Consider the following 27,564-nt stretch of genomic DNA (forward strand, 5'->3'; position numbering starts at 1 on the left):
GTAATGCATAATGGTATACCGAATGAAGAAATTCTGATTATTTGAGGTAATATATTGCAATTTCCACTCGTTTAAATACCACTAATTATGATTGAAAGATAGATTCAGTGCCTGTTTCAGAGTTTATTATTGCTCAATATAACAATGGTTAACACATTAATATTTCTATAGAAAGTTTATATAAGTTTACAATCTCACTCCAATGGTAATTGAGAAATCGTGTAACGTGTACATGAATTAAAGCAGAGTTTCAGAAAAATTTATTACGAATAATATTTAGTTCAAGCCTACTCCTGTAACCATTCGCTGTGATCAGGGAAAACTAAGGGAAAATAACTTAAATGTAATAAGTACTGTAGGAAGCTGGAAAGAATTCGCTAAACCAGAGTTAGCCCCTGTACGCTGAGGACCCTTCTTACTCCGGTGTCGTCCCGGATGAAATCTTAACGGCTCGCTACAGTACCTACGTCAATGCAACTGTACTTTGTGAAAAAAAAGAACATTTGTTTCACTTAAGAATCCGTATGAGCGTTAATATTCAGTCACGTTTACTGTCTGTATCGCAGGTCTATCGAGATGTTGTCGTATTTACAGTTATTTAAATAAATATATAAAACTATGTCTAACAAGTAGGTTTTACATTATTTATACTACATGCTGATACGGGATGTGCTATGAATGGAAGATACACAAATCCGGTACATTCATCTATAGAATAAAGTTCTGATGGCTTGAAACGTTAAAGTGGTACGGGAACCTGTATGTCGGAATGCTGTTAACCAAAGTGGAAAGTAAAGCCACCAGGAAAACCAGACGTATGGAACTGATAGCCGTCGTGTTGATTGAAAAATGTTTGGAACATCGCGCTTGGATCGATATCTGAAAAGAAATTTTGTAACGTTAAAAATGAAAATGAAAGATAAAAGCGTGATCTAAGAAAATATTTTAACCATGGAATCCACCATCACCGTCATCAATGTCGTATATGTCGTGTCCACTGTCGTAACGCGACCGCTTTTTAGGATCAGATAGGATCCCGTATGCTTCTCCTACTTCTTTAAATTTCTTTTCTTGCTCCTTCTTTTCCCCTTCTGTTGCGTTGGGATGTCGGTCTGAATGGAATAACGCGAACAAAAATGATTAAATTAAGGCAGTTAAGGAAAAGGAACTACTTGCAAACTTACCAGGATGATGTACCATCGCTCGTTTCCTATACGCTTTCTTAATATCATCGGTCGATGCATTCTTATCAATACCTAAAATCTTATAATAATCTTTTCTCAACGATTTTTTCAGTGCTAATTTCGCTTCCATTAACAATCGTTTGTTTTCTGCAAATGGATATAATGGATTATAAAATGAAGACTTTTAAAAATAAATTATCCTATTCTTACCGCGACTCTTATCCAGTTTACACGCTTTCTCGAGATCATGAACAGCCTTTTCGAATTCATCGAGCTCCATATAAGAGGCTGCCCTTCTTAGAAGAGCTTTCAAATAATTTTCATCTAATTTTAACGCCTCTGAACATTCTACTACCGATTCGTTTAATCGGCGTAACTATAAAGTAAACGAAAGTTAATAGCATTATTTTTAAAACGTGTTTTAAAAACACAAAGTAACGGTGTAATACCTTGGCTGCAGCCATTGCCTTGTTAAAATGAAGTTTCGCGTTTGTTACTATGTTATGAGGATCTATAGCCAAAGCTTCGCTGTATAGTTTGTATGCTTCTTGGTATTGTTCCTTTTTATATGCTGCATTTCCGTCCTCTTTTTTCTTTTTCAAGCTCTTAGCTTTCTAAAATGTTACAATGCAATATTATAAGTGTTTCTTGGAGATTTAATTAAACCACTTACCTTATATATTTCTAATGCCTTAACGTGATCAGGTGCTAGTCTAAGTACTTGTTGAAAATGTGCAAATGCTTTATCAATATTATCTTGGAAGTACAAACATATTGCACGAATGCACATAGCATCGACATTTTGCTTATCAAAATGTAAAATATCACTGAAATAAAAACAATCAAATAAAATATAATCCTGTAATCTAATATAATCCGTTGAGCTATGAAACAATATAGACATACTTAACGATTTTTTGTGCCTCTTGATACCTTCCTAAAAATGCTAAGCATTCTGATTTAGTCAGTTTGAATCTTGTACAAGAAGTGCTTACGTCGAGACAACGATCCATACAATACACAACCTAAATATGTTACAACAGATTAATAATTATGAATTACATATGCATTTTATATTTTTGAAATTGGACTCCAAACCTTACGATAATCCTTAGCAGCATACGCAGATTCCGCGTCTTTAATAAACTTTTGTACAGTTTTCAAGACACGTTTCTCTACAGGTATCGCCTCGTTCTCAGGATCAAGTTCTGTTAACTTAGTTAATATATTTTCAGCCTCCATAATATCTCCCAAAATTAAACTACATTTCACAACTCTCACGTATGCCTAAACAGGAATGAATTAAAATCAGAAGCTGTTCATTTACTGTGTACAGAGTTTCATACAAATTGCACAATTTACTTTAAATAATTTAGGATCCAACTCAATGCTTTTTTTGGCATCGGCCAGAGCATCCCGGTATTTCGCTAGCATCATATTACACGCAGCTCTGTTTCCATAATACACCGCATTGTTCGGGCATAGCTCTGAAAAATATTAATTTCATTAATTCATCAGTTCGGCTATATTACCAGATTTCTATAATTAAAAAGCATACTTTACCGATAAGTTCACTATATTCTACTAATGCTTTTTTATATTCCTTCACAAAATAAAGTTCCTTGGCAGCTTGATTTTTCTTGTTCGCCACCCTAAAATGTATAATAAATAATTCAATGATCGTTGTTTATTCCTCCTTTTAACAATCACATAATCCCATAAGAAACTAACAAGCTTACAGAATTATTGGTAAAATAAAAATATCTAAATATATAACAAGATGAAAAATATATCTTCAGGGCTAAAATTTCCAAATGAATCATATTACATCCTGTATATTACTGAAGAACATGATACTTCTAAATATTCGAAAATGAATAATTGATGTATTATGTGTAAAAGTTTGATATTATATTAGCATATTCCATACTTACTCTTCGACGGATTTTTCAGGATCCATATCACTCATCATAGCAGTTGCCATTGCTGCAGCTTTTGCGATAAACTGGGATAATTCCCGCAAAGCAAAATGACATTCAACGAAATGTTACGTCTTGTACATAGACTGCCCGATATTTTTCTCAAGCTCTCAATCTCGTTAGAAAAAAAGTATACAATTACTACCTAATTTCCTTATTTTCTTTGTGAAAAAGCTTGATTTCCTTTAATACTACCAACAGAAGGGACGAATTTCTAATGATCCCGGAATCCCGAATAGCATCTACGTGTTCTGAAAAGCATTTGGAATGATTCATCAAAATTTTCAAACCTTCAACTACTCCTTAATGTTATAATTTATATGTATAATTATTAGCAATAGACGAATTGAACAATATGTATCTAATTACAAATGATAAAAACGTATAATAATCTGAAATATTTGTGTATAATAATTTTATGTTAAGTTTTGGAACACTTTATTACATAGTATATTCAATGGCGAATCAGCCTGTGGCAGTATAAAATAACCTGCAATACCTCGACGTTTTAAAAGAAAGCGAGCGATTGATTTTATAATCCGTAAGATTTATAAAATACATAAATTTCTGTTTTTTGAATTAAATTTTGTTAATAGCATTTATTGCGTTATATCCGTGATGATTTATTTAACTACTGTGCCATGCGTCCATAGATCGAACACATATGATCCCTTTTTTAATATTTCGTTATATTGGATTGTTACACTAACTAAATAAAATCAAATATTTACATTGATAGGATATATTTGCATTGTTTTAAGCAGAGTACATATTAAGTATTTTATTGCAGAAAAATGAGTCGTTTTTTCGCAACTGGATCAGACTCCGAGTCTGATACCGCCTCAGAAGAGGAGCAGATTCAGAAAGCACCAACTGCAGCTTTTACAGTAAGTAGACTAGACTTATCTTGTGTCTCTTATTTCCAGCAACTGTAACAATATTTTCTTTCTGTAGTTCAGTGATGAAGAAGAAGAAACCAAAAGAGTGGTACGCTCGACAAAAGAGAAGAGATACGAAGAGATTGCTAATCTAATTAAACTTATAAGAAACTATAAGAAGATTAAAGACATGAGTAGCATGCTTTCCAGTTTCGAGGATTTAATGCGTGCCTATCAGAAGGCATTGCCAGTAATAGCAAAAGAGGAAGGAGGTCAAACTCCCCGTTTTTATATCAGATGTTTGGTAGAAATGGAAGATTTCATCAATGAAGTATGGGAAGATCGTGATGGTCGCAAGAATATGTCGAAAAATAATTCAAAATCTTTGACATCTTTGCGTCAGAAACTTAGAAAATACAACAAAGACTTTGAAGAAGACATAGTCAGATTTCGAGAGAACCCTGATCAGGATGACGACGAAGAGGAAGAGAAACGTGAATATAATTCAGAAATATCGTTAATTATACAGGTTGTTCGACAACAGGTGGGCAAAATTTTAAGGGGTGATTCTAGGGATCAAAATAAGACGAAAATCAAGAATAATGAAATAACGTTTGCGGCTTTGTTTTCCAGTAATTAACGTTTAAAAATTCGAGTAAAAAGCGCCTGAAACCTGCAACCCGCCCAGCACCGACGACTGTACCGACCCCTGCTGACCTGACGTTCAGTCGTCGGTGCTGGGCGGGTTGCAGGTTTCAGGCGCTTTTTACTCGAATTTTTAAACGTTAATTACTCGAAAACAAAGCCACAAACGCTATTTCGTTATTCTTGATTTTCGTCTTATTTTGATCCCTAGAATCATCCCTTAAAATTTTGCCCACCTGTTATCGAACACTCTGTATTTATAGGTAAATATTAATTTACATGTGAAATTTTAGCCGAAGAAGTTGTGCAGTCAGAGGAAGAGGACGATAGTGCTGTTGCTTTTAAGAAAGCTGGGTCTGAAGCAAGCGAACCGGACATTTCTAAATTTAAGGTTCGTGTTACACGGTACTTCTGTAATTCTAAATGACGTACTTACAAGCAAGACTTACATATTTTACAGAAGAGCGTAGTCGATGGGGAGGACGCTAGCGAAAGTGAATCTGATTGGGGTAGTTCATCGGATAGTGAAAGCACTAGTAGCGAGGATGAAGGCCAGTATCAAAATATCCGTGAACGATTTATCAAAAGGTGTGTATAATTATAAAGAAATTAGTGGAAAGATTAATAGTAATTGATACATGTTAATGGGAATAGAGCCGCGGATAAAGAGGATGAAGAAGATAAAGTAAAACGAAAGGAACAGCGAAAGGAGCGTAAAGAAAAGGAAAGGAAAAAGAAGAAAGACGAGGATGACGGAGAGGGCGAATGGGAAACTGTTAAAGGCGGTGTTGCTATTCCATCAGAGAAACCAAAAATGTTTGCAAAAGATGCTGAAATTAATGTAGCTGCTGTTTTGAAGAAACTATCTGAAATAATCGCAGCCCGTGGTAAAAAACGTACAGACAGACGAGAACAAATTGAATTATTACACGAGTTACAGTCCATAGCCGATGCTCATAATCTTGGACCAGCTGTGGCTGTTAAAATTAAATTTTCCATTGTATCCTCCATCTTCGATTACAATCCCAAAGTATCAGATGCGATGAAGCCCGAGTATTGGTCAAAGTTCGTATGCGTTTCATTTTGGTTTTATAGCACAAAATTGTCCTAGTTTAGAAATATGCAACAGATTACTTTTTACAGGATATTGGAACGTATAACAGAAATGCTCGACATGCTTTTGAGCACTAAAGATATGATAATCGCTGAAGTGATATCTGAGGAGGGGGAGGAGTACGAAACAGTCCCGTATAAAATCCATGGATGTGTGTTAACTTTAGTAGAACGATTAGATGAAGAATTTATAAAGTTATTGAAAGAATGTGATCCACACAGTAATGAATATGTTGAACGGTACGTTTAGGAAGATTTTTCAATTACGAATGTATAATGAAAATATCATTTACAATCAATTTTTAGATTAAAAGATGAGAAACAAGTATCTGCTATAATAGACAAGGTTCAGGAATATTTAGAAAGGCAAGGAACTGTTTCAGAGCTTTGTCGCGTATACCTACGTAAAATTGAACATTTGTATTATAAATTTGATCCCAATGTTCTTAAACAGAAAGAGGTAAGAATGATGTTACATATTGTTAACAGAGCCGACCCTGGGCCCTCCAAGATCTAGGGCCCCCATAAGACGATTTTGCATCTAAGAATGCAAGAAGAATTTTAGAAATTTAATTTGAGGTGCCCTTTTTCGAAGGGGCCTCGGACCCCCGAAATCTCAGAGCTGGCCCTGATTATTAATACCTTGTTATAGACGTGGAACTGTATAAAACTATATCTTTTTCAGGGTGAACTTCCTGCTGACATTGTAACATCTGTCCAAGTTATGGAAAAACTTTGCAAATACGTTTATGCTCACGATGGAACCGATAGGCTTCGAACTCGCGCGATTCTTTCCCACATTTATCACCATGCTCTTCACGATAACTGGTTCCAAGCTCGTGATCTTATTTTAATGTCTCATTTACAGGAGACTATTCAGCATTCCGATCCAGCTACCCAAGTGCGTATTTTCATAACATTAGGTTGTGTAATTTTATTTTTATAATTTTCACAAAATTGCAGGGAAAAAAAATATAAAAAACTGCATTTAATTTACAGATATTGTATAACAGAACTATCGCTCACTTGGGCTTGTGTGCATTCCGTCATGCGAATATCAAAGACGCTCACAACTGTTTGGTCGACTTAATGGTAACGGGAAAAGTGAAGGAACTTTTGGCACAGGGTCTTCTTCCGCAGAGGCAGCACGAGCGTAGCAAAGAGCAGGAGAAGATCGAGAAGCAACGACAAATGCCGTTCCACATGCACATCAACTTGGAACTTCTCGAGTGCGTTTATTTAGTTTCCGCGATGCTGATCGAAATCCCGTACATGGCTGCGCACGAATTCGATGCGAGAAGAAGAATGATTTCGAAGACCTTCTACCAGCAATTAAGGTCCAGCGAGCGTCAGTCGTTGGTTGGTCCTCCGGAATCCATGCGCGAACACGTCGTGGCAGCGGCAAAAGCGATGCGCAATGGAAATTGGTCAGCTTGCAATAATTTTATTATCAATGAAAAGATGAACGCTAAAGTCTGGGATCTTTTCTACCAAGCGGATAAGGTTCGCGATATGCTGACGAGATTGATCAAAGAGGAAGCGTTAAGAACGTACTTGTTCACTTATTCTCACGTGTACGATTCAATTTCAATGCCAAAATTAGCGGAGATGTTCCAATTGAAGCGACCGGTTGTTCATTCCATTATCAGTAAAATGATTATCAACGAGGAGCTTATGGCATCGTTGGACGACCCAACGGAAACTGTTGTGATGCATCGTAGCGAACCGAGCCGCCTGCAATCCTTAGCGTTACAACTCACCGATAAAGTTAACAATTTCGTTGATTCCAATGAACGCATCTTCGAAATGAAACAAGGTAATAATAAAAATTTGAAATAATTTCTCGTTGAATTTTACATGTTACTAATATTATGTATTATGCTACAGGAAACTTCTTCTCAAGAGGAAACCAAGGTAACTTCCGCGATAGGCAGAATTATAATCGGCAAGGACAGGACTGGGGTCGTCAAAGACGTGATCGTGACCGTGACCGTAACCGAGAAGAGAATCGAAATTATTAAATCATTTTCAAACGTGGAATGTTATTTACTTGGGTGTTCGACATTAAATTATTATTACGTGTATGCGCTCATTTAAATAATATTGAGAATAACAGTATATTAATTCAGTCTTTATTGAAATACTTCCATATTTGCAATTTTTTATATACAGTGAGAGGCAGAAATAAGTGGACACTGTTCAAAGTGGAATACCTCGGTTAAAATTGAGGTTTTTTGAGAAGCAATAAAATATGTAATTTTTTAAAATGATGAAAATACATATTTTAGTGAATTAATTTTTATAGCATCTCAGAAAACCTCGAGTTATTTAGTCCAATTCCATTTTGAACAGTGTCCACTTATTTTTGCCTCTCACTGTATATAAAAACATTTTATTTTTCATATAAATTATTTTAATGTTCAGATTTCTTGTACTTTTTCGAGCATCTTATTACCAGTTATTACACTATCAGACGCAAGAACTAGTCGAATTCCGGTTGATTTTTCTATGAATCTGCAAGCTGTTACTTCAGCATAAGTGATACCTCCTATAATACATATCACCACCATCTTTGGTAACAATGGACCACGTTGACCGCTTATAACACAATTTGATAAATTAGCTATCTCTTCAAGATTTTTCGGCTCCTTATCTTGATTTACAATAGCATTCAATATTTGAGCCTGTGAAAATATGATTCTGGTAATTTTATTTTAATTAACCCTCTATTGCATGAATAATAATAATAAAATTACGCAATGTTCCCACTTGGAACCAACTCAGAGTCTTCAGTATTACTATAGAACATTTGAAATTTAAGTTCCCAATTGGGAATGGAATGCAATAGAGGGTTAATCAATATAAATATGAATAAAAATGATACCAACGATTAGAGGTATGTAAGCGTTATTGAATACATAACTGGGGCAGGAACGACCTTTCTGTTCAGCTTGTTTCGAGGCACTCGGTAAGAGCTTCAATTTTTGTGCATTATTATTCCACTCGCTAGTCCAGTTCGGTAATTTGTGCAGGATATTCTCTGCCCTGCACTTTAGTAAACCTATACTCTGAAGCTTGTAGAATAATGGTATATGCTTGTAACCATGTGCGTGAAGATGAAGTTTTTGAACAGAGTGCAATTCACTCTGTGTAAGACCATCACTAGCGATAGACAATAGGCATAACAAACGCAAAGTTCTTAATGGATGATCGTCTGAAAGATGAATCAATTTAAATACAAATATCAATGTAACAATAAAACAAAAACGCAGAAGTACCTATGTATCTTTCAATGTGATTGAAACATTCTTTCCTCTCTTTGCATTCAAGCACACATTTTTCTATGTTCTGCAGAGTTTGAAAATCCGAGCCTAATGTATCCGCGATAAGCTGGCAGGCAGAAATGTGAAAAGCAAGCTGACGCGTTAGATCTCTGGTCTTTTGTAATCTTGTCGTCACGTATCTCTCCATTTCGGACAGCTTCATCGTTTGTATCGCATCTTGCTCGGCTAACATCAAAGATAATATCAATATTTATGAAGTGAAATTAGCGAAAGAAATATAGGCAAATAAATATACATTTTAGAGATTTAGCTTTTCCATGTAAAATTGGGAAAACATCACTGCATGGCGTATCCCTAACTTCTCCATAAATCTGATCTTTATCCGGATCCAATTTGGTTTGAGATTTTCCTAAAACACCTGTTCCAACGTTTACATCTACAACTTCCTGTAATAATCCAGCATAGGTTACTGGAGTTAAAAGGGACGTGGCTAGATCACAATTCCTGTCCATTAGAATTAAAGCTCCTATTTCATTTTCTATATTTGACGAGCCTAAACATTGTCTCATTGACTCGATAATGTTCAGTACTTGTTGACTGTACTTCCCAAGGGACACTGTTAGTTTAGGTGCACCAATTATCAGTTGCAGTGACCATAAGCAATGCGCCAATGCTGGTAGTAGGGTGGTATCTTTGTGATAATAAAGATCAGTAAACATAGGATTTTCTAGAGATAAGATGTTTCCGTCTAATCTTATGAATTCCCAGCAGAGTGTTTGCAATGTAACCAATCCGGATAAGCCTAAATAAACAATCATAGTTTAACTGTAACGTGATTTCTAATAACTATCATTGCGTGTACCGATCAAATAAGATATTCACCCTCTTCTTCGATAATCGAATCAAGGACAGTGGGTACAAATGGAGCAACCAGTATATGATGACTCGGCTGCAAGCGCGGTCTGATATTCAGAGAAATCTCTGACTGTATTTGATCTAACACCCTCTTGCAAGCGATCAGGTCGCTTGAAACTAGAAATATGTGTTGAGAATTCGAAAGCTTTAAGCCTTGTTCCATTTTATAGATCTTTTCAACTCCATAACGTCTAAATAAAAAGTAATATTTAATAATTATCTCTGTCTAATAATAACGTTTCAAAAACATTAGTTAAGAACGATTACTTAAGAACAGAAACTCCTATGAAACTGTCCAAGATCTTCATAAGCCTTTGCTCTATCACCAAGTCTTTTGTTCCAGGAATCGAGTCCAATATTTCAACAAATTTTCTTTGACTAATTTGTTGCAATACGTTTAATCTGTCATCCAAAGTGATGTCCATACTTTTTTCTTACAATTAGAGCAATGGGTTTGAAAAATCGTCCACGTATTCTTATCCAGTTTCAAAACTGAACTGAAATAGTATCAATAAGTACATTTTTTATTGACTGATATGAATTTGATGCAAAATTAAATACCGTGTATAGAATTTTGACGTTCTGTTCATCCGTCAATATTCATTTATACATATCGCAGGTTTTTCCTTACAAACTTCCTACGAGATCAATCTCAAAGAGCTAAGAAACGATCTATTATTAATCTGTTTGGAACAGATAAAAATTAAGTAGTGCACTCATACGATAAAGCTTCCTGAATAGGATTGAATAGTGTTTGCTCGTTACACGCTGACGCGCGTATCTGCGCGTATCTTTCAGTAGGGTTATTTAAAAATGGCGGACGCATCGTCTTCCGATACTACCTCAGATTGTTGCAATGAATGGTTCTCTGATATTACTTCCGAAAAATCAGAGTACATTATAGTAGGCCAGAAACCGTGCCTGTCCCATCGTCGGAGTAAAAGACATTTCTTACAGAAGCTATTTTTACGAGAGGTAGGCTCGCTTAACCTTCAACCTACCGAAGTATTAATAAAATTGACGGACTGAAGATACCTGTCAGAATCGGTCTTTAATCCGAACAAATAGCTTTGTATGTTTAGAAAAATTAATTCAATTGTTTCTAAATGACATTTACTCGTTATCGCACGAATCGTCACGTTGAACTTCCATCGACTGCAAGAAAAAAAAAAAAAATGTGCTTTTTGTTCTTGCACAAGAAGTTTACTTTATTGTCTTCCTTTTTTCTTTTTTGTTGCAGTTTAATATTTTAATAGTAGTTGCATGATGACTAGAAGCTTGAAATAAAAAATTTAAAAAATGTATCACGAGCATGATGGACAGAATTAGAAGTTGCGTATTAAAGAGTAATAGTAACACTGCGAAAACAATTAATTTTTATAGATCAGAGGTTGTTTATCGGCGCACAATTATGCTTCAGAAGAAAGACTGTTCGCTACTGTACCTTCCTGGCGACATTTACCTCTCCTACACGTAATCCCAAAGTCGGCGTTAGAAGCAGGGTATGTCTAGCATTTATTTCTACTCCGAAAGAACGTAACAAAGTTAAAAGAGTATTATATGAAATATATATATGTTGTAACAACAATACTTATTGTTATTGAAGACACATTGTAATGGGATTGACACAGTGTGGTCAGTTTTTACTTACATATACATATACTATGGATATGAGTGGCAATACTTCCTTGTATAAATACTTGTTACATTGGTGGGCTTTTACTCCGAACCATGTCGCACGTAAGGTAGCAGAGGTGACACTTTTTGGTAACTACACTATCTACAGAGAACTTAGTATAGTTATATCTCAATGGCCAATGGAAAGAAGTAAATTAGTAATACACGGTCTTTGGTAAGTTTTCATTCAGATTATTTCATTTATTTGTTCACCTTAAGATTAACTGATAATAATTCATTTTTAGTACAAACTGGTTGCACCTACAACCTACAGACAGAGCGTATTTAACGATAACCACTGTACCTTCTCTTGAAAATTGTAAAGATTGCTTAAAGGTTGCAGCATCTTACGAAGAAGAGGGTGAAGGTAATGTCATATTATGAACATTAAAAACTAGGTAACGATGTGACAAATAAACATATATTTCTTTAATATTTTTTATAGAGTTAGCAGCAAATTGGGACGGTTGTGTACGGTGTAACTGTCTTCAACATGGGCTTACCGTTCATACCACTTATGAAGTAATTTCCCCATATCCTAGGTTTCGAGCTACTGTCTGTTTGAATTATTGGAATCATGTGGTAGTTAACACAGGAAACTTTTTACATGTACTCAGGGTAGACTTGGACATTCCAAAATCTAAAAACCAGAAGGCTTGTGATAAACAGGACACTGTCGTTACCGATACAGTGCCGTTAGACATGAGCGATGTCGAGGAATTGGATTACACGAAAGTGGTGGAACGTTACGTATGTTCGGACGAGAAATTATGTACACCCGAGTGCGCGATCCAGTCCCCGATAATCGAACATGATTATCTAGAAGAACCAATTAAATTAAACGATAGGTTAAATCGTGATTCATTAAATACCTCAATAATTAATCAAAGCGATTGTGTCTGTGATATAAATAAGTCTGCCGACCCTCTGACCGTTAAATCGTGCGAGTGTATGGACGTTAGCGAATGTAAATGTAGGACTGCGAGCCCGGTATCGCGAACCGAGCAACAAGCAATATCAGTTAGGGACAAAATTTTACAAGATTTCTGCGAGGACATGTCTCAAGAACTGAACATCGGTAGCGATTTAATTACGTTAGTGAAACATCCGTCGTGTTCACCAAGATCTACACCGCAAAGGCTTCCCTCTGATCTCAAAGCGATGACAACATGGTCCTCGCCGATTCTCACACCGCCCTCGGACATTCTGAAAACCCGAAATTCCGAGTCTAGTCAGAAGAGTATACGTACTTTTCAACGTTCAACTTCCCCTCAACCCGGTGCTTCGGAGGATAACAATGTAACTTCCGTTAATTCTCCCCTTCATTCGGTCTCCGTGAGTCCATCGTCCTCTTCGCGTTTGATGTCACCGCCTGTAACACGGTCCTTTCGACACCCGAGCCCGAGGAAACGATCCAGCTTACACTCACCTCCGCCCATCGTGAATTCGACGCAGTCGAGGACGAGACCGACGCATAAACTCATCCTCGAAGCGGAGAAAGCGTACGAGTTCACGGACGAGGCGCAGGAAACTTGCGAGAAGCTAAGTTCGTTCAGGAAACGAAGACTCGCCGACAAGAAGTACGAGTTCTGCGACGAAACGGAGGACGCGGAGAACATAGTTCCTTTCAAACATATACGGGATCAATTCAAACACCGTGGCTGTTCGATACACCAGATACCATCGTCGCCGACGATGTCGCCTGCCCTTACCAATGGTAAAAAACATTGGGTGGATTCTGATCAAAGTGAGACGGATGATTTGAATATGAGTCAAGATCAAAATGGAGTCAACGATATGACAACTGTTGATTCAAGTAAATTAATTAAGAGTATAAAAAGAAGGATAAATCACCTCCTTGATAATTGATAACACTGTTTTAATGTTTTAGCTGAAAAGAATGTGTTACGACCATTGAATCAGAACCAGCTGCCTAATGGGGGTATCAGCAGAGAACGTTCTGGGAAACACTGCTTCAATTCCTCTCCATTGGTTCCAAAAATAAATTTACAATATCCCACCATTAAATGCACCGCACACTTCAAGAGAAGTTACATAGAACTTGACGATGAAATGATATCAGTTATCACAGATGTTGAAGGTATATACTTTAGTATCTATGTTATTTTAATTATTTTTGCTAATTTCAATATGATCCTATTAACACGTGGGGCGTATCGAAGCTCTAATTATTAAGAATAGAAATAGTTAATTTTCAAATTTTAAGCTCTCTATATTCTTTCTATTGTTTTCTCTTAATTATTCAGGCATGTGTAATTTACGGTGGCGTTCAACGCGTTAATTAAAATAAAAAGCATAAATATACGTACGTTTTACAGATGAAGAAACAGGAGGATATGTAAGTTATCAGTGCGTGCTTCCTATGCATGTCCACGGATCTGGATACGTCCAAATGCAAATGATCAGCAACAGTAAAGCTGAAAAATTGGTATTGAAATTTGTTTAAAATTACGAATCTATCGTTTCGTATATAATAAATTTGAACAATCATTTTTCAGATAGTACCTTGCGTATCGATCAATCAGTTGAGCTTCGATATCGAAACATTTTCTCATCACATAGCTGACTGGATTTGTATGAGATTTAAAAAGAGATACTGGCACTGTAGCGACTACGACATTGAAATAATAGACGTATGCGCGCTAAGCGGTGATATTATTTGTTTGTTAATTATGAAGATTCAAGCTAGCGAAATTAATAATCAAACACAGTGGTTCGTATAGCGATTTATGTTTAAAGAGGAAACCTTTTGTCATACTTTGGATAATTATTTTGTAAGATTAAATCTGTGTACACGTAGTTCCCAAGAGAGGAAGCAGTACGAAGTAGGATGTAAATTTACATGGAATATTGATACAAGCCAGTATAGAATAACGGACGTGTTACCAATGGAGGAGGTGAAACCAGAATCGTGGAAACCGAACTGTATAGACGTTCCAAACTTTCGTACCCCTTTGTGGAATCCAACTCGACGTCTAGCACCGAAATTAAGAGAGAAAATTCAACAACCGTACGCGCATACAGTGCGATTTTTACATAATGAAATGACACTGATGGGTGAGTGTTTGAAGGAAAACGTTAATTTAATTTTAACGACGATAACATACAGTATTATATTTTCAGGCGAATCTATAACTAGACTGTACGATTTGGATAATTTAGTTGAATTTTACATAACACCAATGCCAAATTACCCTTCGATCGAATGAAATAATTGTCGGATTAACTGCAAAACAATAATTTATTTATTGTTACAAATCTAAGATAGAACGTGTATAATGTAATTGAATCGTATTGGAAACATAATCCGTACATAGTTCGCAAGTGACTGTACCGGGAATCGTTAAGTTGAAACGTGAACAACAGATGTAACGCGCGTTGTATAACTTTTAACTGTTTGCTTTCTTTTCTTTGACAAGACTTACTTTATGTGTTAAGTACTGCTGCGCGAATTGCCCGAAACTTAACGATATAGATTAAGGGTACTGAATAACAATACAACGAATATTACAAGCATCCGCTTGAATTTGTAAATTATATTCTAGAATTATACACTAACTATCTATATTATTATAGACAAACTTTGGTAATAACCACATATAGGTAACTAAGGACTGATTGTCAGTGAATGTATTGTAATATGTGGTTAAAAGTATAAGGGAAAGAAAGAATAGTGAAATTTAGTATTTGGTCCCAAAAATAACTGGCGATTGAAAAAGAAAAAAAAAACAACAACAATATATCTCAAAGTCTTAATTAATTAGTTCTCTATGCCGACAAATTTTCCTAGCTATATTTATAATATTGAACATGTTAATTTAAGTTTTTACGTTACTTCATGACCTTATTGTATCATAAAGCCATTTTATCATAAAGTTTTTTATATCTGAAAACTATAAATACATATATAAATGTGTATAACATGTACGACTAACAAACGCATCTGTAATTTATGTAATTATCAATTGAATTCTCGAGAATAAGCATTTAAGGCTTGACAGACAAAGTTATTTAATTGCTGAAACGACGACAAAGCTGGTAAGATCGAATTTCTTAATTACCAATAAAATCTTTGTTATTTACCGGCAAACGACTTAAGTGTGTTTTTACCTTAGTAAATGCATAGGATATTTTTGAGTATGTTCAAGTAGCAAAACGTGAGCTTCTTATTCGGATTCAAATTGGTATCTTGATCGAGGATCCTACGTTCACGTCACCTGTTCCATCCAACTTCAAACCAGCCAGTGTTTCCTCCCACGCGTTCATGCATTGTTGGTAATGCCGTATCTGTCGATCCGCCATCGCGATCAACATATTCTTCAAATCCATTTGTTTCTCGACGTTCCATCTTTGCAAATCGCTCCGCAAATTTTCATTCGCGCATTCCACGCGATCTTGCAACAATTCCGCTTGCTTCGCTAATCGCGGAATCGCTTGTCCCAGTCTTTCTAATTTCTCATCGCGCGACTCCGCTTTCCAAAGTGATCCACCCCAGTTTTGCGTCGACAGGTTTCCACTTACGATACCCATTAGCTGCTTAAATAATTGCTATTATAAATTAATGTACCTATAGAAATTGAACGGGTAAATTATACATGTACCTGATCCTTTTCGACTCGTTTCTTCGCGAGGTCTTCGATCGTCATTTCGTACTCGATTTGCATCGAGTCGCGTCGAGACAGAGCACCTTTCACCGCATCTATGTACGAAATGTATTCTCGCTCTTCGTTCGGTACATTTTCTAGAAGCTTTTGATGAGCTACCGCGTTACATTCAATCGCTTTAGCGATTGCCAACAAAATTGGGGCTAATTCTGGTTCAGAAGTCGCCCACAATGTGAATATTGGATGCAGCTGATGCAATTCAAGTAAATAATCTAACAAGGTTGTACATGTAATGTTTGGTAGAATTTATAACGGTTTTGATTAAGAGAATAAAACTTATTTCTTATTGTACCTTGCCTGTCTTTTTGTATACGATGATTTATTTTATCTATAGTCGCTAACTTTTCGCTAAGAGCCGTACAATATTCCCGAATTTGCTCGAACTCGAAATGACGTTGCTTCATAGTATATGTGCTTGCAATATTTTGCAAGGAGTCCGTCATTTTTACAAGAACGTTTCCACGATTTTTACGATGTATGAGAAATTCCTAAAAAAAAAGAAAAAAAGATAGAGATCCAAAGGTATTATACAGGGAAGAAGAAATGACTGAGGCTTACAGCAGGTTTAGATGTCAAGAAAATGTGTAAATTTTTGTCGCAGCTAAGAATAGGATGATTTACAACTCTGTTCAGAAATATATGTAACAATTTCATGCGTGCTATGATAAATTCTTTGGAATAACGATCTAATTGCGCAAGTAATGTATGCTTCCCAGGCATAGGCTGTAACATAGACAATTAATATACTGAAGATTATTCTAAAAGTAGTAAGGAAGTAACTATAATATTAATAGACTCACTGGTATGATATGAGTCGGATACGAATCCACTAATTTTTGCCTTAGCCATATGAAATCATTGTACCGTCTTCTGACAACGTATTCTCCCTCGTCAAACTCTGGTCGCGTGGACTAAAATAACAAAGATATAATTAAACATTAATATTTATAATTAATCAAATTTATATACTCACCTTTGTTGTTATACGAAAAGTGATATAAGTTTCAAGAGTTTCTAGATGCTTCTGAGGATTATCTACTTTCACCTGTAAGTCCCTAGAATCTGCCTGAAAATCTGATATCTCTTGTTCTGGTAAAGTTGAGAAACTATCGACAGAAGGAGATGCTATCTGAAAATTTATTCAATTTAAATATATTAAATACAATGTATATTTTAACATGTTAATCATTATCATTTATTATAGTTCTATTAATTTTTATTTTTACAACATTGTTAACACACGGCTGTCAAAATAGTCTCAGGTTATATTCTTACCACAGAACCTTCGACAGACGTACTACAGTTCGAAAGAAAATCCGTATCGCGGCTTTCCTGCTTAATAACACCGCCGACTGCCATTGTGCTTACTTCTAAAATTGCCGTATCTTCCGCATTGTTTTCACCCAGCTTTTCTACATCAGTTTCCGACGAAGTCATCATCTTTAAACTGTCAAGCAACAGAGAGCTTTAACGACGCTGCGTCACGATGCGCAGCGTTGCTTTAAAGAACGATACGCACATTGATTATGTTTCAAAAAACCGGACTGAACATTCGTGAATTCTATTCAATTATATTTTAAATATACTTTCAACCGTAATCGTATTGATGTATTTTTAAATGTAACGTATAATTTGCCATTATAATATACCCGTTATTCCTCGCTGGAATACGTTGTTCTCTGTAATTGAAATGCTATAATTCAACTTTCGTTTGTTCTGAAATGTAGTGATGGAAATTTACGACATTCCGGAGTAAAAAAGCAAATATTTTTCGCCCGTGGAAACCGTATCTCTGGGATACACTCGATACGTTCTTTTCCCGCGATCAAAAATTCGAAACTTTCGCACCGATTCCAGCAAAAATGGACTGGCCAGAAGATGACGAATACCCTTCGGTTTTTTCCAAAAGATATTCCATAATGATGGCGGAAGAATCCTCACTGCCTATTATTTATTACCGATCGCAAAATTCATTATCCAGTAAGTTTTCTTCTCTTTTTTTTTTTGTATAAATACGATTAATAATTTATAGTTTCTCGATGCGTTAATTTCGAATAACGCGCCGAATCTGTTGGCTTCGATAAAGTGAAGAAAGCTTTACGATGAATTAGAAATTTTTATATAAGGTGTGTTTAATTAGATAAAAATCAACAAGTGATCAAAACAATTATTTATTAACGCAAATGTCATAATGCAGTTGGCCGGCATCGTGTATGTATTATAGCCTGCGCATTAATACGTGATTGCGCACGCATGGTAAGAATACCACACAGTGTAATTTCTTTTTACGAATAACACTCGTTATTTTCAAAATACCAATTTTCTTTTTCTAAAAAAGAAAGTTTGGAATTAAGACTTATCCAAATGAATGTTATTAATTTTAGCGACTTTAGATCAGATGATCGACGAGCTGTTTAGAGTAAAAGGGGGAGCACGCGCGATCCTATTCAGAGACGTATTAATAATTTAATAATCCTAGCGCAAAACAAATTGATATTAATTGCATTAATGAAAGAAGACAGGAGACATCGATGAAAGTCGGTATATTACAATTTCCGAACATTTATTCTAATTTTTTTTTTCAAAGAAAAATTTTTACTAGGTATTACTTGCATCGAGAACGGAAAAGAAATTTCACCAAATAGGAATAATTTAAATTTATACTAGTGCAATGGAAATAGATACTTTCAAGAGGTACGAATGAGATTAGACATATTACTCGTTTGATCTGGTTATGGCACCCATGCGAGTGAATATTATGTACGCTACTGATCGTGACGCGGGCAGTGATGCCGTAGTCAAGGAGACCGCAGTAGCAGACAACCAACACTCCGACCAGCCGTCGACAACAAAATATACAGGTTCGTCGGAGTGTGCTGCTCCGCTTTTCCGCTTCTACGGTGCCTTCGCCATCCGCGTGGTTTCCTGGGTGACAAGCCACCGCCGTTTCTTGATCGGGAAAGGGCCGGTTGAAATCTGTCGGGGGGAAACGTTCGGCCGCGTAAGTGCGCCCGGGCGTCGTGTTGAAAGTACACGCCATTCATGAAGACAGGTGAGTGAAAATGAGACGTACGAACCGCGCTTTTCCTTCCATTCTAATTACGATCATTGCGATACATGTTTTATATGATTTTATAAACGCAGCCGCAGAAGTAACATCTATTACATTTAAATCCGACATACTGCCGCCTTATCAATTACGAGATACTAGGATTATCGTTCGCAATATGTATTTGCTCAGTGACAGTTGGCATAGAACGATTATTGATAATTATAAACTAAACAATACAAGTTGTATTTGGATGTATGTATTAAAGGATGCTTTAGGACCAAGTTAAAGGATATCATACTACACATTTCTAAGCTGGCATAAACTTCAGAATGAACTATTTCAAGGATTCTACTATTATTGTTAATTCTACAATTGTTAGGTATTCATAGAACAAAACAATGTCTTTTCATTATTAAATCAATATCTGATATCGATATTTCAGATTGTTTATCCTAAAATTTTCTATAGTTTTTAGTATGCTGATTCGTCTCAAAGTTTCTTCATTATTCAGGAACAATTAATTTCCTTCGTACTACTTTGAAAGGAAACCATTGCAGGATTTTTGCTTTATATATTCCCCTGCTGCATCATGCTTTAGCGATTTTATTGTACACTTCTACCTAGGGGGCATTTAATATTTGAAGGTCTATATAGGTTTTAATTAAAACAGGCTTATCAATTCCATCAATGTATTTCTTGAAGCATAATAGAAATCAATTTTTACCTATTTAATTATTGTTTCTATTTTTTATAAGATTCACCTTACAATAAATTTTTAATTATATTTTTAAAAATATTACCATTGTTGTTTCTTTATATCATTTTTCCTTTTGATACATCTTCTCTTCTTTCTTTTACATTTGTTTCATAAAAATTAATATTATAAAAGTTCAATCAAGTATGTTCTGCAAAAGGTTTATAAATAGATAGTAAAAGGATGGAGGGTAAGCATTGTAAAATAACAGATAAGGTGTGCAGAGCAGTTTCAAGCATCAGTCATGCATAACGGTGGCCAGGTGTACATATGGTATCCTTTCTAATATGATCACCTTTTATAGAATATCTTGTACCATAAAATATACTTTTCTGTAACATAATAAATTTCATTGTGAGAATGTTATTTGATTGTCTGTTGCTTGTTAAAAATTGTATGCTTCTCATGAATCTCCAGGGTAATTAGAAAATTTATTGCTATTGGTAAAAGGGGAAATTTAATTCTCTCTAATTGCACCTATCATCTGCCCATTTCTACTGATACTTTCAATCCCCTTGACAAGAGCTTTGTGTCCAGTCACGCGTACATTGCATTTTAGTCACCACCCCTCTCCCTTTCGTTTTCTTCCCTTTGAAACATTGTTTGGTACCTGCTACCCCACAGGTACAGGGTGTACTAATACATCCTGTTATATGTACGTTGAAACTACAATGACGTGTTTCATTCGTATTGGAAGCTCTTCGGGGCTTCACTTTGATCTGTAGATTATTGAATGCTGCACACCTGCGAGAAATTACGTAGACCGATCCTTCTTATATGTAGGTTAGGGTGTTTGTTAATCTGTCGGTACCCACCCGAGTGGCGGGCGTCGTCGTTGAAACATGTTCCTTCCTTCTGTTCACGAATTTACGTGACATATAATGTTAAATTTAATGCAATAAAAACGATCTTTATTATGCTTTTATTACAACATACACATACTTGTATTTCCCATTATAATATAATAAAAAATCATTAGGTGTTCAACATGTTTCTACAGAACATGTATATAAGGTCTGTGTTTATTTAAAACCTTAATGAAAAATTCATCTCTACTTATCAATGATTTAACTTTAATAGAGTATTTAAGTATACCAAAAGAATTCACAGCAGTCTTTCATGCGTCGAAGCTGTTGGGGAAACTTTATTGATATTTGTTTCATCTGTATTGGTGTCTGTCTACAGATTCTTCCCTTCACAAACGGGGAGGCAGCAGCGGTGGTGATACGGTGGGAGTAGAGAGAGGTGAAGGAGTGATTGCCATGACTACAACGGGAGCTCAGTATGCCCTCGCAGCATCCACCAGAGCTAATAACAGTGGGGGTAGCTCTACATCAGTGGGGGTGGAACCAAAGCCAAGCGTTGTTGTCGTGACTACTTCCAGCTCCAGTGGCAGTGGCAGTGGAAGCGTGGCACAGAGCCAGTCGGCAAGAGGGCAACAGCTTATCACTGTTGTTACCAGTCCTGATCCTTCCAGTCCAAATTTACAACCTATACAGGTTTGTTTACTTGTACATTATGTCAATTAAGTTTTTAACTAACATAGATTTTTTTCTTTTTGAAGATATTTTATTGATATTCAAGCATTCAAGAGCATTGTATTACCTGTCTGTATTAAAAGCATAAATTTGTATCTCTGTACCATTAATATTTATCAAGAAATTTTATTTTTTTTATATTATATAGAAAGTTACTGTTGATCATGAGAACACGCATACTATAAATAATAATTTAGTTATTGGTTCAGGACCCGCTTGAAACAGCTGCAGATTCTTCCAACGGCTCAACAGGTACTCCAGCACATGTTACAGCACAAGTAGTTGTGAATACTACTCACTCAGGACAGCACACCCTTGTCGATTCTGACGCTGCGTCCACATCGGCTGGCACCATCGTCGGTGGTTCCCCGCATTTTATAACAGTAACAGGTACGTGTTACGTAACATAAAACTCATCTTTATTTTACCTGTTGTAAAGTCGTCGGTTAAAATTTTGCAATCGTTCAGGAAAAGTCCTTGAGATTAGTCTTAACAATTAGCCTTAACGCGTATAGAAAAGAAAAGAAAAGAAACTTACTAAGTTGTCAAAAGACTTCTTATAAGTCGCTTATGTTAGGGGTGAGTATCAGGATCAGTTTGAAAAATTATAGTGTTTGAGTAGAGATTTGGCCCTTTCCATGCTGCTGAAAAACATGCACCTCTGTTCTTCTACTCTGACTACACTAGGCACCAGTGATTCACCATCCTACGCGTCCCTCACAACGGCAGTAGGTGAGGGCAGAACATGATCAGCATGCATTATTCTTTAACTTACATGTAGACTGTCTGTAAAAGTGCAAATATTATATTTGATATTTTTATACCGATTGATTTTGCATGTATCAGTATACATTTCATTTACATGAATAAAGAAATAAGTATTAACATAGATACGTTAGATTTCATTTTGAAGAGTGCAAACGTTCGCTTAGATGCACTCTGTTCTTTCTAGCAACTATTTGGCAAGGTATATTCTGAATGTTGTGTGCATTTTGTGAAGCTTCAATCGTGTGAAATTATATCTGATAAACGAATTGAAACATATTATATTTGTTTCAGTGTCAGGAGAACCAGAGGCAGTGGGGTCCGAGTCGGTATCTCATCCTACCTATGTTCAATATGTTGAGGGGGATGGCTCCACGTATATACCGACAAATGGTCAGATGTAAGTATAAAACTACTGTAATTAACTTATGATGTTAAGTTAAATAAATTGTTATTTATAGGACATATCCTGTATATGCTGTGGGAGAAGCAGGTGCAATGTATACTCCTGCTTCGAGCCAGTATTACACCCCAGCATCTACACCGGTGACATATGCACAGGTAATTTATAATAAATTTTATTTCGTTTCGAACACTCATTTTGTGTTGTATTATAGTCAACAATTTTATATACATTTAGGTCACTGGTCAAGGTTCAAATTCTACAACTGGACAATTATTATCTCAGGGCAATGGCACGTATCTAATTCAACAAAGCGTCGTAGATGGAGATCCCACTACACATGCATTAATATCCGCAGCTGCTGCTCGTGCTAGTCCACAAACAGAAAATGCGGTAAGATGGCAGTGCATGTGTAGACGTTAATTGCTTCCATTTTTTTTCTGATTTTGTCAAATTGTTAGAAATTATTATATAAATACGGATTCTTCTCTCTACAGGCATGGGAATCCTGCATGATTGTAAAAGGGTGAATGTTTTTATTTGATGGTACAAATGTTATTGTTTTCTTGAGTAATTTAGATAACGTTTATTTTTTAACTAGTAAAAATATATAAGAAATGTAGTAACGTATTTAAATTGGGATTTGGATTGTTTGATAGGAATCTGTGGTTAGCGGGGGTGGAGGGGCGTACTTGATCAGCGGTAATTCAGGGGGTGCTACTGTCACCGTGGAAGATGCTGCAGCAGCAGCAGCAAACATGACGCATGCCACTAGAGTTTCACAAGCCACAGTAAGCTGATACATAATCCTAATTTGTAGATTTTCTGGTATACTAATTTGTTACAGCATGTTTGTGATTAATTGCTGCTATTTTAACGAATGCTTTTGTACGAGTTTCAAAGTTTTCTGTTTGACAATAACACAGACAATATAAATGTTATTATTTAAAAATTGTGAATGTTGCAAGTAACTAGCCTCTTAAGATGTTTACTATTGTATTTAATATTTAATTTTTATTGTATAATTAGGTTCATTGGTTGCTCGAAAATTACGAAACAGCGGATGGTGTTTCTCTTCCAAGATCAACTCTTTACAATCACTATTTGCGTCATTGTTCTGAAAATAAATTAGATCCTGTAAATGCTGCGAGTTTTGGAAAACTAATACGTTCTGTCTTTTTGGGTTTAAGAACCAGACGATTAGGCACAAGGTAAATGTTTCTATTAATTTTTTTTTTATATTTAATATTCTATATTGTACATTAACTCTTTGGAGTTGTACGACTTGTTACAGAGGAAATTCAAAGTATCATTACTATGGAATTCGGGTAAAGCCTAGTTCTCCTTTGGTGATGTTGAACGAAGATGGAACCCCTCGTCAGCAACAAAATGCAAATTCACAGACGAAACGATTCAAATTTGTGAATCAAAAGCAGGACGCTACGTATGAAAATAACACGCATTCGAATACGAATATTTCGTCGAATACTTCACCGCCGCAGTATCACCAGTATCTTGGAGAAGCGAGCGGTGCCATTCCAGAATTTCCCGAAATAATAGTCGGGCATGGTTCGTCTCTTCCAGAGGACTGTACGTTAGAAGACATCGATACTTTTCGTAGTATATACAGGGAACACTGCGAAGCCTTTTTAGATGCTGTACTCAACTTTGAATTTGCTACTGTAGAAAGCCTTTGGAGAGAATTTTGGCGCAGTCAAGACAATAATAACGGCGACGAATGCGAGGAAGAAAAGTACTTATCAAAGTAAGCCTCGATTCACGTATAATTTTATTCTATATTTTCCAAGATAATTTTAACAACAATCTCTTATATTTAGGACTAAGCTATATCAAATATGTAAATGTTCTGAAGTTCAAGATTTCATTAGAAAGGTTGATTATACGTTTTATCAAAATCTGGTTGAAGTATTAATGCCTAATGTACTACGACCTATTCCAAGTAAGTTATTCTTTTTAATTTCTTATGCAATTTCTTAACATTGTACTAATTAATGTACGATACGTTAGGTTCGTTAACACAGTCAATTAGAAATTTTGCAAAAGGATTAGAATCATGGCTGACATCAGCTATGGCCGATTGTCCAGAAGAAATGACCCAGATAAAGGTACTATTGAGATAGTATAAATTTTACTTTTCCAAGGTATTATTTTAATAACGATACGTTGTTTTAGTTGACTGCTGTATCTGCATTTGCTCAGACACTAAGGCGTTATACATCGTTGAATCACCTTGCTCAAGCTGCACGCGCAGTGCTTCAAAATTCTAGTCAAATAAATCAAATGTTAGCCGACTTAAATCGCGTTGATTTTCACAATGTACAAGAACAGGTATTGCATTAACGAAATTATATTTTCATGTTATATCCTTTCTAATTTTACAAAATGTATATCCTTTATAGGCTTCATGGGTATGCCAATGCGATTATGCAATGGTACAACGTTTAGAAGCAGATTTTAAAGTGACTCTGCAACAACAGAATTCGTTGGAAGATTGGGCAATCTGGTTGAAGAGCGTCGTAACGCAAGTTCTAAAACCTTTCGAAGAGAAACCAACATTTGCTAAAGCTGCACGTCAATTTTTGCTCAAGTGGTCATTTTACAGGTGTTTATAGCAAGTTTATATTAAATATTTTATTACTAGTTTATTATCTCTTATATCATTTATTCGACAGTTCCATGGTTATTCGCGACCTGACTTTAAGAAGCGCAGCTAGTTTTGGATCTTTTCATCTTATTCGATTATTGTACGATGAATACATGTTTTACTTGATAGAACATCAGGTAGCAGTTGCTACAGGAACAACCCCGATAGCTGTGATGGGAGATGTGCGTAATTTTTATCAAATATTGTAGAATATTTATTCTACATTTATTTATTCCAGTGTTTTCTTCCAGAAAAGTCAAACTTGCTCTTTAGTTAGCGCGTTTGGTGCAACTTCTAACGGAGGTGAGGTTGCTTCTCGTGATAGTCACTGTTTCATGTGAAACTTGTAAGTTAGAAATTGTCATTTCTTTTCAGATACATCTAATACATGTCAACCAAAGCGTATGAAATTGAGCTAACTGCGTGCCTACGTCCTTTAGTTTGGAAGTGAGCCAGTAGCACCTGATAACGAAACGTTAGCACAAGAGCATGCAGGCCTATTAACACACTAGTCCCATAAATTATAATTTTATATAAGATAAAATCTTATTGTACTATGACTTAACAAAGAAGATTTTTGCATAACACCCAGGATGTATACAATCTAAGTAAGTTTGTGTGATATAATATGTAGGAACATGTACTGCAATCTTGTTTCATACAAAACATATGATTCAAGTATAAGGTATCGCTGGCACGATGTTTAGTACGTTAAATGTATTGTCTAGTCGAAACATCTTTCAAATATGTATGGGACCATGAATTTGTCATGCCCTTATAGTATTCAGTATTAAAAGTTTGCTCGACTGAATATTTTTCTCATGTTCAGATAATCCAAATTCATTGTTTTAATAGAGAAAATGAATTACAAAATTGATTAATAAATTCTTGTGAACGTCTATTAATTTTAATAGGATGGTAAAGAAAAATAAAGTCGAGCAAACTTAAAATAATAGACATTTTGTGCAAAAGAAAACAGTCGAAAATTGAACAGTTTTGATAGGGGAAATTATTATTCCCAAATTTGTATCGACGAATTCTATTTTGCACAAATACTCGAATAACATTTTACCAAATCCGCCCGTCGACGGTATTGTCAAAAAAAGAATAACTATTCCTACCGGAACAGATGCAAATTAGATTACTATAATTATATAATCGTACAAGTTTTAAATACTACTCCCAACATTCATATTTTTTAACACGATTTATTAATTATACATCGAGCTATGTAAAAGTTTTGTTGTAAACCATCTGTTACACTTAACATATATATTCTTTCAGTATTTTTAAACGAATAGTACAAAACAGCGGTGAAGAAAAACTATGAACGAAATGATATAATAATGTAGTCGTTTTAATTTACTGATAGAATATACATCATGGTTCTTACATTCAATGTACATATGCAAATGGTGTGACAGATAAAAATGCACAGTTGTTGAAGTTTAATGAAAAAAAAAAGAAAAGAAAAAAATTTCAAACTGTAAGAATAGAAGATGAGTGTCTTCAAACATGTTTCGCATTTAATTTAAATATATTTTACTATAAAGATCTATTAGTAATATGATTTATAATTGGAGACACTCGAATAATTCTTCTGTACATAATATTAAATCTTAAGTGTGCATTGTGAATTTCACGTTATACATGCATATATATATATTTTTTTTTCTTTTTGTTATGTATATATTAATTGACAAACGTATGTTCAAAATGTGTAAACTGTTTCAGACGTCGAAAACATACGTGTTATTTTTTGTTCTTTATACTTGTGTTTAAATTCTATTGTGTTCATGAAGTATTTAATAATCTATTATTTTAATTTTATAGTCATTTTCTAAATGTCGTAAATTGCACTGGACTGTTTGAATCAATGCAAACGAGAATGAATATATAGTGATTATTTATAGTATAATACCAAAAGACTTACATTACGTTAATTTCTTTTTTCTGTAAATACTTTAACATATATGTTTAAAAAAGTGAATACGATCTGTTGCACACTAGGTTTATTAAAACTTTAC

The 27,564-nt window shown here is 35.3% G+C and overlaps 6 protein-coding genes and 1 long non-coding RNA gene across 14 annotated transcripts; 3 read left to right on the forward strand and 4 right to left on the reverse strand.

Moving 5' to 3' along the window:
- Positions 1 to 621: 621 nt before the first annotated feature.
- Positions 622 to 3,414, reverse strand: LOC114880458 (dnaJ homolog subfamily C member 7). 2 transcript variants are annotated; one of them, XM_029196479.2, is made up of 11 exons: positions 3,119 to 3,414; positions 2,748 to 2,836; positions 2,547 to 2,671; positions 2,283 to 2,471; positions 2,091 to 2,209; positions 1,858 to 2,011; positions 1,634 to 1,798; positions 1,395 to 1,560; positions 1,185 to 1,331; positions 969 to 1,112; positions 622 to 879 (listed from the first exon to the last, which is right to left on the reverse strand). In XM_029196479.2, the coding sequence occupies exons 1-11, from the start codon at positions 3,166 to 3,168 to the stop codon at positions 776 to 778; spliced, it is 1,452 nt and encodes a 483-aa protein (XP_029052312.1). In that variant the 5' UTR covers positions 3,169 to 3,414; the 3' UTR covers positions 622 to 775. The 2 variants fall into 2 exon arrangements, with proteins under 2 accessions (XP_029052312.1, XP_029052311.1); XM_029196478.2 differs by having other exon boundaries at positions 951 to 1,112; positions 3,119 to 3,413.
- Positions 3,415 to 3,595: 181 nt separating this feature from the next.
- Positions 3,596 to 7,917, forward strand: LOC114880453 (eukaryotic translation initiation factor 3 subunit C). The gene is made up of 11 exons (XM_029196464.2): positions 3,596 to 3,704; positions 3,954 to 4,050; positions 4,118 to 4,535; positions 4,980 to 5,077; positions 5,147 to 5,274; positions 5,341 to 5,751; positions 5,830 to 6,039; positions 6,106 to 6,259; positions 6,485 to 6,700; positions 6,799 to 7,615; positions 7,687 to 7,917. The coding sequence occupies exons 2-11, from the start codon at positions 3,958 to 3,960 to the stop codon at positions 7,818 to 7,820; spliced, it is 2,679 nt and encodes an 892-aa protein (XP_029052297.1). The 5' UTR covers positions 3,596 to 3,704; positions 3,954 to 3,957; the 3' UTR covers positions 7,821 to 7,917.
- Positions 7,915 to 10,768, reverse strand: LOC114880456 (vacuolar protein sorting-associated protein 33B). 2 transcript variants are annotated; one of them, XM_046289290.1, is made up of 7 exons: positions 10,560 to 10,768; positions 10,266 to 10,490; positions 9,966 to 10,189; positions 9,379 to 9,885; positions 9,078 to 9,308; positions 8,688 to 9,013; positions 7,915 to 8,483 (listed from the first exon to the last, which is right to left on the reverse strand). In XM_046289290.1, exons 2-7 carry the CDS (start codon positions 10,421 to 10,423, stop codon positions 8,220 to 8,222), a joined length of 1,710 nt encoding a protein of 569 aa, XP_046145246.1. In that variant the 5' UTR covers positions 10,424 to 10,490; positions 10,560 to 10,768; the 3' UTR covers positions 7,915 to 8,219. The 2 variants fall into 2 exon arrangements, with proteins under 2 accessions (XP_046145246.1, XP_029052308.1); XM_029196475.2 differs by having other exon boundaries at positions 10,266 to 10,495.
- A 38-nt stretch (positions 10,769 to 10,806) lies between these two features.
- Positions 10,807 to 15,778, forward strand: LOC114880452. The gene is made up of 10 exons (XM_029196463.2): positions 10,807 to 10,973; positions 11,382 to 11,500; positions 11,605 to 11,850; positions 11,921 to 12,042; positions 12,121 to 13,491; positions 13,567 to 13,776; positions 14,015 to 14,124; positions 14,195 to 14,409; positions 14,497 to 14,753; positions 14,820 to 15,778. The coding sequence occupies exons 1-10, from the start codon at positions 10,812 to 10,814 to the stop codon at positions 14,903 to 14,905; spliced, it is 2,898 nt and encodes a 965-aa protein (XP_029052296.1). The 5' UTR covers positions 10,807 to 10,811; the 3' UTR covers positions 14,906 to 15,778.
- LOC114880459 (sorting nexin-30-like) lies at positions 14,919 to 17,894 on the reverse strand. 3 transcript variants are annotated; one of them, XM_029196483.2, is made up of 7 exons: positions 17,729 to 17,894; positions 17,334 to 17,489; positions 17,161 to 17,271; positions 16,919 to 17,083; positions 16,653 to 16,848; positions 16,298 to 16,572; positions 14,919 to 16,232 (listed from the first exon to the last, which is right to left on the reverse strand). In XM_029196483.2, the coding sequence occupies exons 1-7, from the start codon at positions 17,798 to 17,800 to the stop codon at positions 15,873 to 15,875; spliced, it is 1,335 nt and encodes a 444-aa protein (XP_029052316.1). In that variant the 5' UTR covers positions 17,801 to 17,894; the 3' UTR covers positions 14,919 to 15,872. The 3 variants fall into 3 exon arrangements, with proteins under 3 accessions (XP_029052316.1, XP_029052315.1, XP_029052314.1); XM_029196482.2 differs by having other exon boundaries at positions 14,919 to 16,229; positions 17,636 to 17,894; XM_029196481.2 differs by having other exon boundaries at positions 17,636 to 17,894.
- On the forward strand, positions 17,894 to 27,541 carry LOC114880454 (DNA-binding protein RFX2). Of its 4 annotated transcripts, none has more exons than XM_029196465.2 (20): positions 17,894 to 17,980; positions 18,088 to 18,340; positions 18,745 to 18,897; positions 18,963 to 19,412; positions 21,352 to 21,665; positions 21,902 to 22,094; positions 22,392 to 22,436; positions 22,764 to 22,869; positions 22,931 to 23,030; positions 23,110 to 23,265; positions 23,532 to 23,663; positions 23,902 to 24,083; positions 24,167 to 24,637; positions 24,711 to 24,832; positions 24,901 to 24,998; positions 25,066 to 25,221; positions 25,293 to 25,495; positions 25,566 to 25,719; positions 25,789 to 25,840; positions 25,913 to 27,541. In XM_029196465.2, exons 4-20 carry the CDS (start codon positions 19,403 to 19,405, stop codon positions 25,954 to 25,956), a joined length of 2,538 nt encoding a protein of 845 aa, XP_029052298.1. In that variant the 5' UTR covers positions 17,894 to 17,980; positions 18,088 to 18,340; positions 18,745 to 18,897; positions 18,963 to 19,402; the 3' UTR covers positions 25,957 to 27,541. The 4 variants fall into 4 exon arrangements, with proteins under 4 accessions (XP_029052298.1, XP_029052300.1, XP_029052303.1 ...); XM_029196467.2 differs by having other exon boundaries at positions 21,914 to 22,094; XM_029196470.2 differs by lacking the exon at positions 23,532 to 23,663.
- LOC114880464 lies at positions 21,565 to 22,415 on the reverse strand. The gene is made up of 3 exons (XR_003790073.2): positions 22,243 to 22,415; positions 22,004 to 22,132; positions 21,565 to 21,657 (listed from the first exon to the last, which is right to left on the reverse strand). It is a non-coding gene; the product is annotated as an uncharacterized LOC114880464 (long non-coding RNA).
- Positions 27,542 to 27,564: the final 23 nt, after the last annotated feature.

Source organism: Osmia bicornis, chromosome 16 (genome assembly GCF_907164935.1).
Source record: "Osmia bicornis bicornis chromosome 16, iOsmBic2.1, whole genome shotgun sequence".
Classification (NCBI taxonomy): Eukaryota; Metazoa; Arthropoda; class Insecta; order Hymenoptera; family Megachilidae; genus Osmia; species Osmia bicornis.

Excerpts from the sequence above, each read along its gene's own strand:
- LOC114880456 (XM_046289290.1), bottom strand. The coding sequence starts at position 10,423 with ATGGACATCACTTTGGATGACAGATTAAACGTATTGCAACAAATTAGT. Across the intron at positions 10,190-10,265 it reads ATAGGAGTTTCTGTTCTTAA|ACGTTATGGAGTTGAAAAGA; the intron begins GTAATCGTTCTT and ends CTTTTTATTTAG. Across the intron at positions 9,886-9,965 it reads TTCGATTATCGAAGAAGAGG|GCTTATCCGGATTGGTTACA; the intron begins GTGAATATCTTA and ends TTGTTTATTTAG.
- LOC114880452 (XM_029196463.2), top strand. The coding sequence starts at position 10,812 with ATGGCGGACGCATCGTCTTCCGATACTACCTCAGATTGTTGCAATGAA. Across the intron at positions 13,777-14,014 it reads AGTTATCACAGATGTTGAAG|ATGAAGAAACAGGAGGATAT; the intron begins GTATATACTTTA and ends TACGTTTTACAG. Across the intron at positions 14,754-14,819 it reads TAATGAAATGACACTGATGG|GCGAATCTATAACTAGACTG; the intron begins GTGAGTGTTTGA and ends TTATATTTTCAG.
- LOC114880458 (XM_029196478.2), bottom strand. The coding sequence starts at position 3,168 with ATGGCAACTGCTATGATGAGTGATATGGATCCTGAAAAATCCGTCGAA. Across the intron at positions 2,672-2,747 it reads AGAATATAGTGAACTTATCG|AGCTATGCCCGAACAATGCG; the intron begins GTAAAGTATGCT and ends AATATTTTTCAG. Across the intron at positions 2,210-2,282 it reads CTGCTAAGGATTATCGTAAG|GTTGTGTATTGTATGGATCG; the intron begins GTTTGGAGTCCA and ends TAACATATTTAG.
- LOC114880459 (XM_029196481.2), bottom strand. The coding sequence starts at position 17,800 with ATGATGACTTCGTCGGAAACTGATGTAGAAAAGCTGGGTGAAAACAAT. Across the intron at positions 17,272-17,333 it reads CTTTTCGTATAACAACAAAG|TCCACGCGACCAGAGTTTGA; the intron begins GTGAGTATATAA and ends TTGTTATTTTAG. Across the intron at positions 16,233-16,297 it reads AACGAGTCGAAAAGGATCAG|CAGCTAATGGGTATCGTAAG; the intron begins GTACATGTATAA and ends CAATTATTTAAG.
- LOC114880454 (XM_029196465.2), top strand. Across the intron at positions 22,095-22,391 it reads GCATTTTATAACAGTAACAG|GCACCAGTGATTCACCATCC; the intron begins GTACGTGTTACG and ends TGACTACACTAG. Across the intron at positions 24,833-24,900 it reads TGTACTACGACCTATTCCAA|GTTCGTTAACACAGTCAATT; the intron begins GTAAGTTATTCT and ends ACGATACGTTAG.
- LOC114880453 (XM_029196464.2), top strand. The coding sequence starts at position 3,958 with ATGAGTCGTTTTTTCGCAACTGGATCAGACTCCGAGTCTGATACCGCC. Across the intron at positions 4,051-4,117 it reads CACCAACTGCAGCTTTTACA|TTCAGTGATGAAGAAGAAGA; the intron begins GTAAGTAGACTA and ends TTCTTTCTGTAG. Across the intron at positions 4,536-4,979 it reads CGACGAAGAGGAAGAGAAAC|CCGAAGAAGTTGTGCAGTCA; the intron begins GTGAATATAATT and ends GTGAAATTTTAG.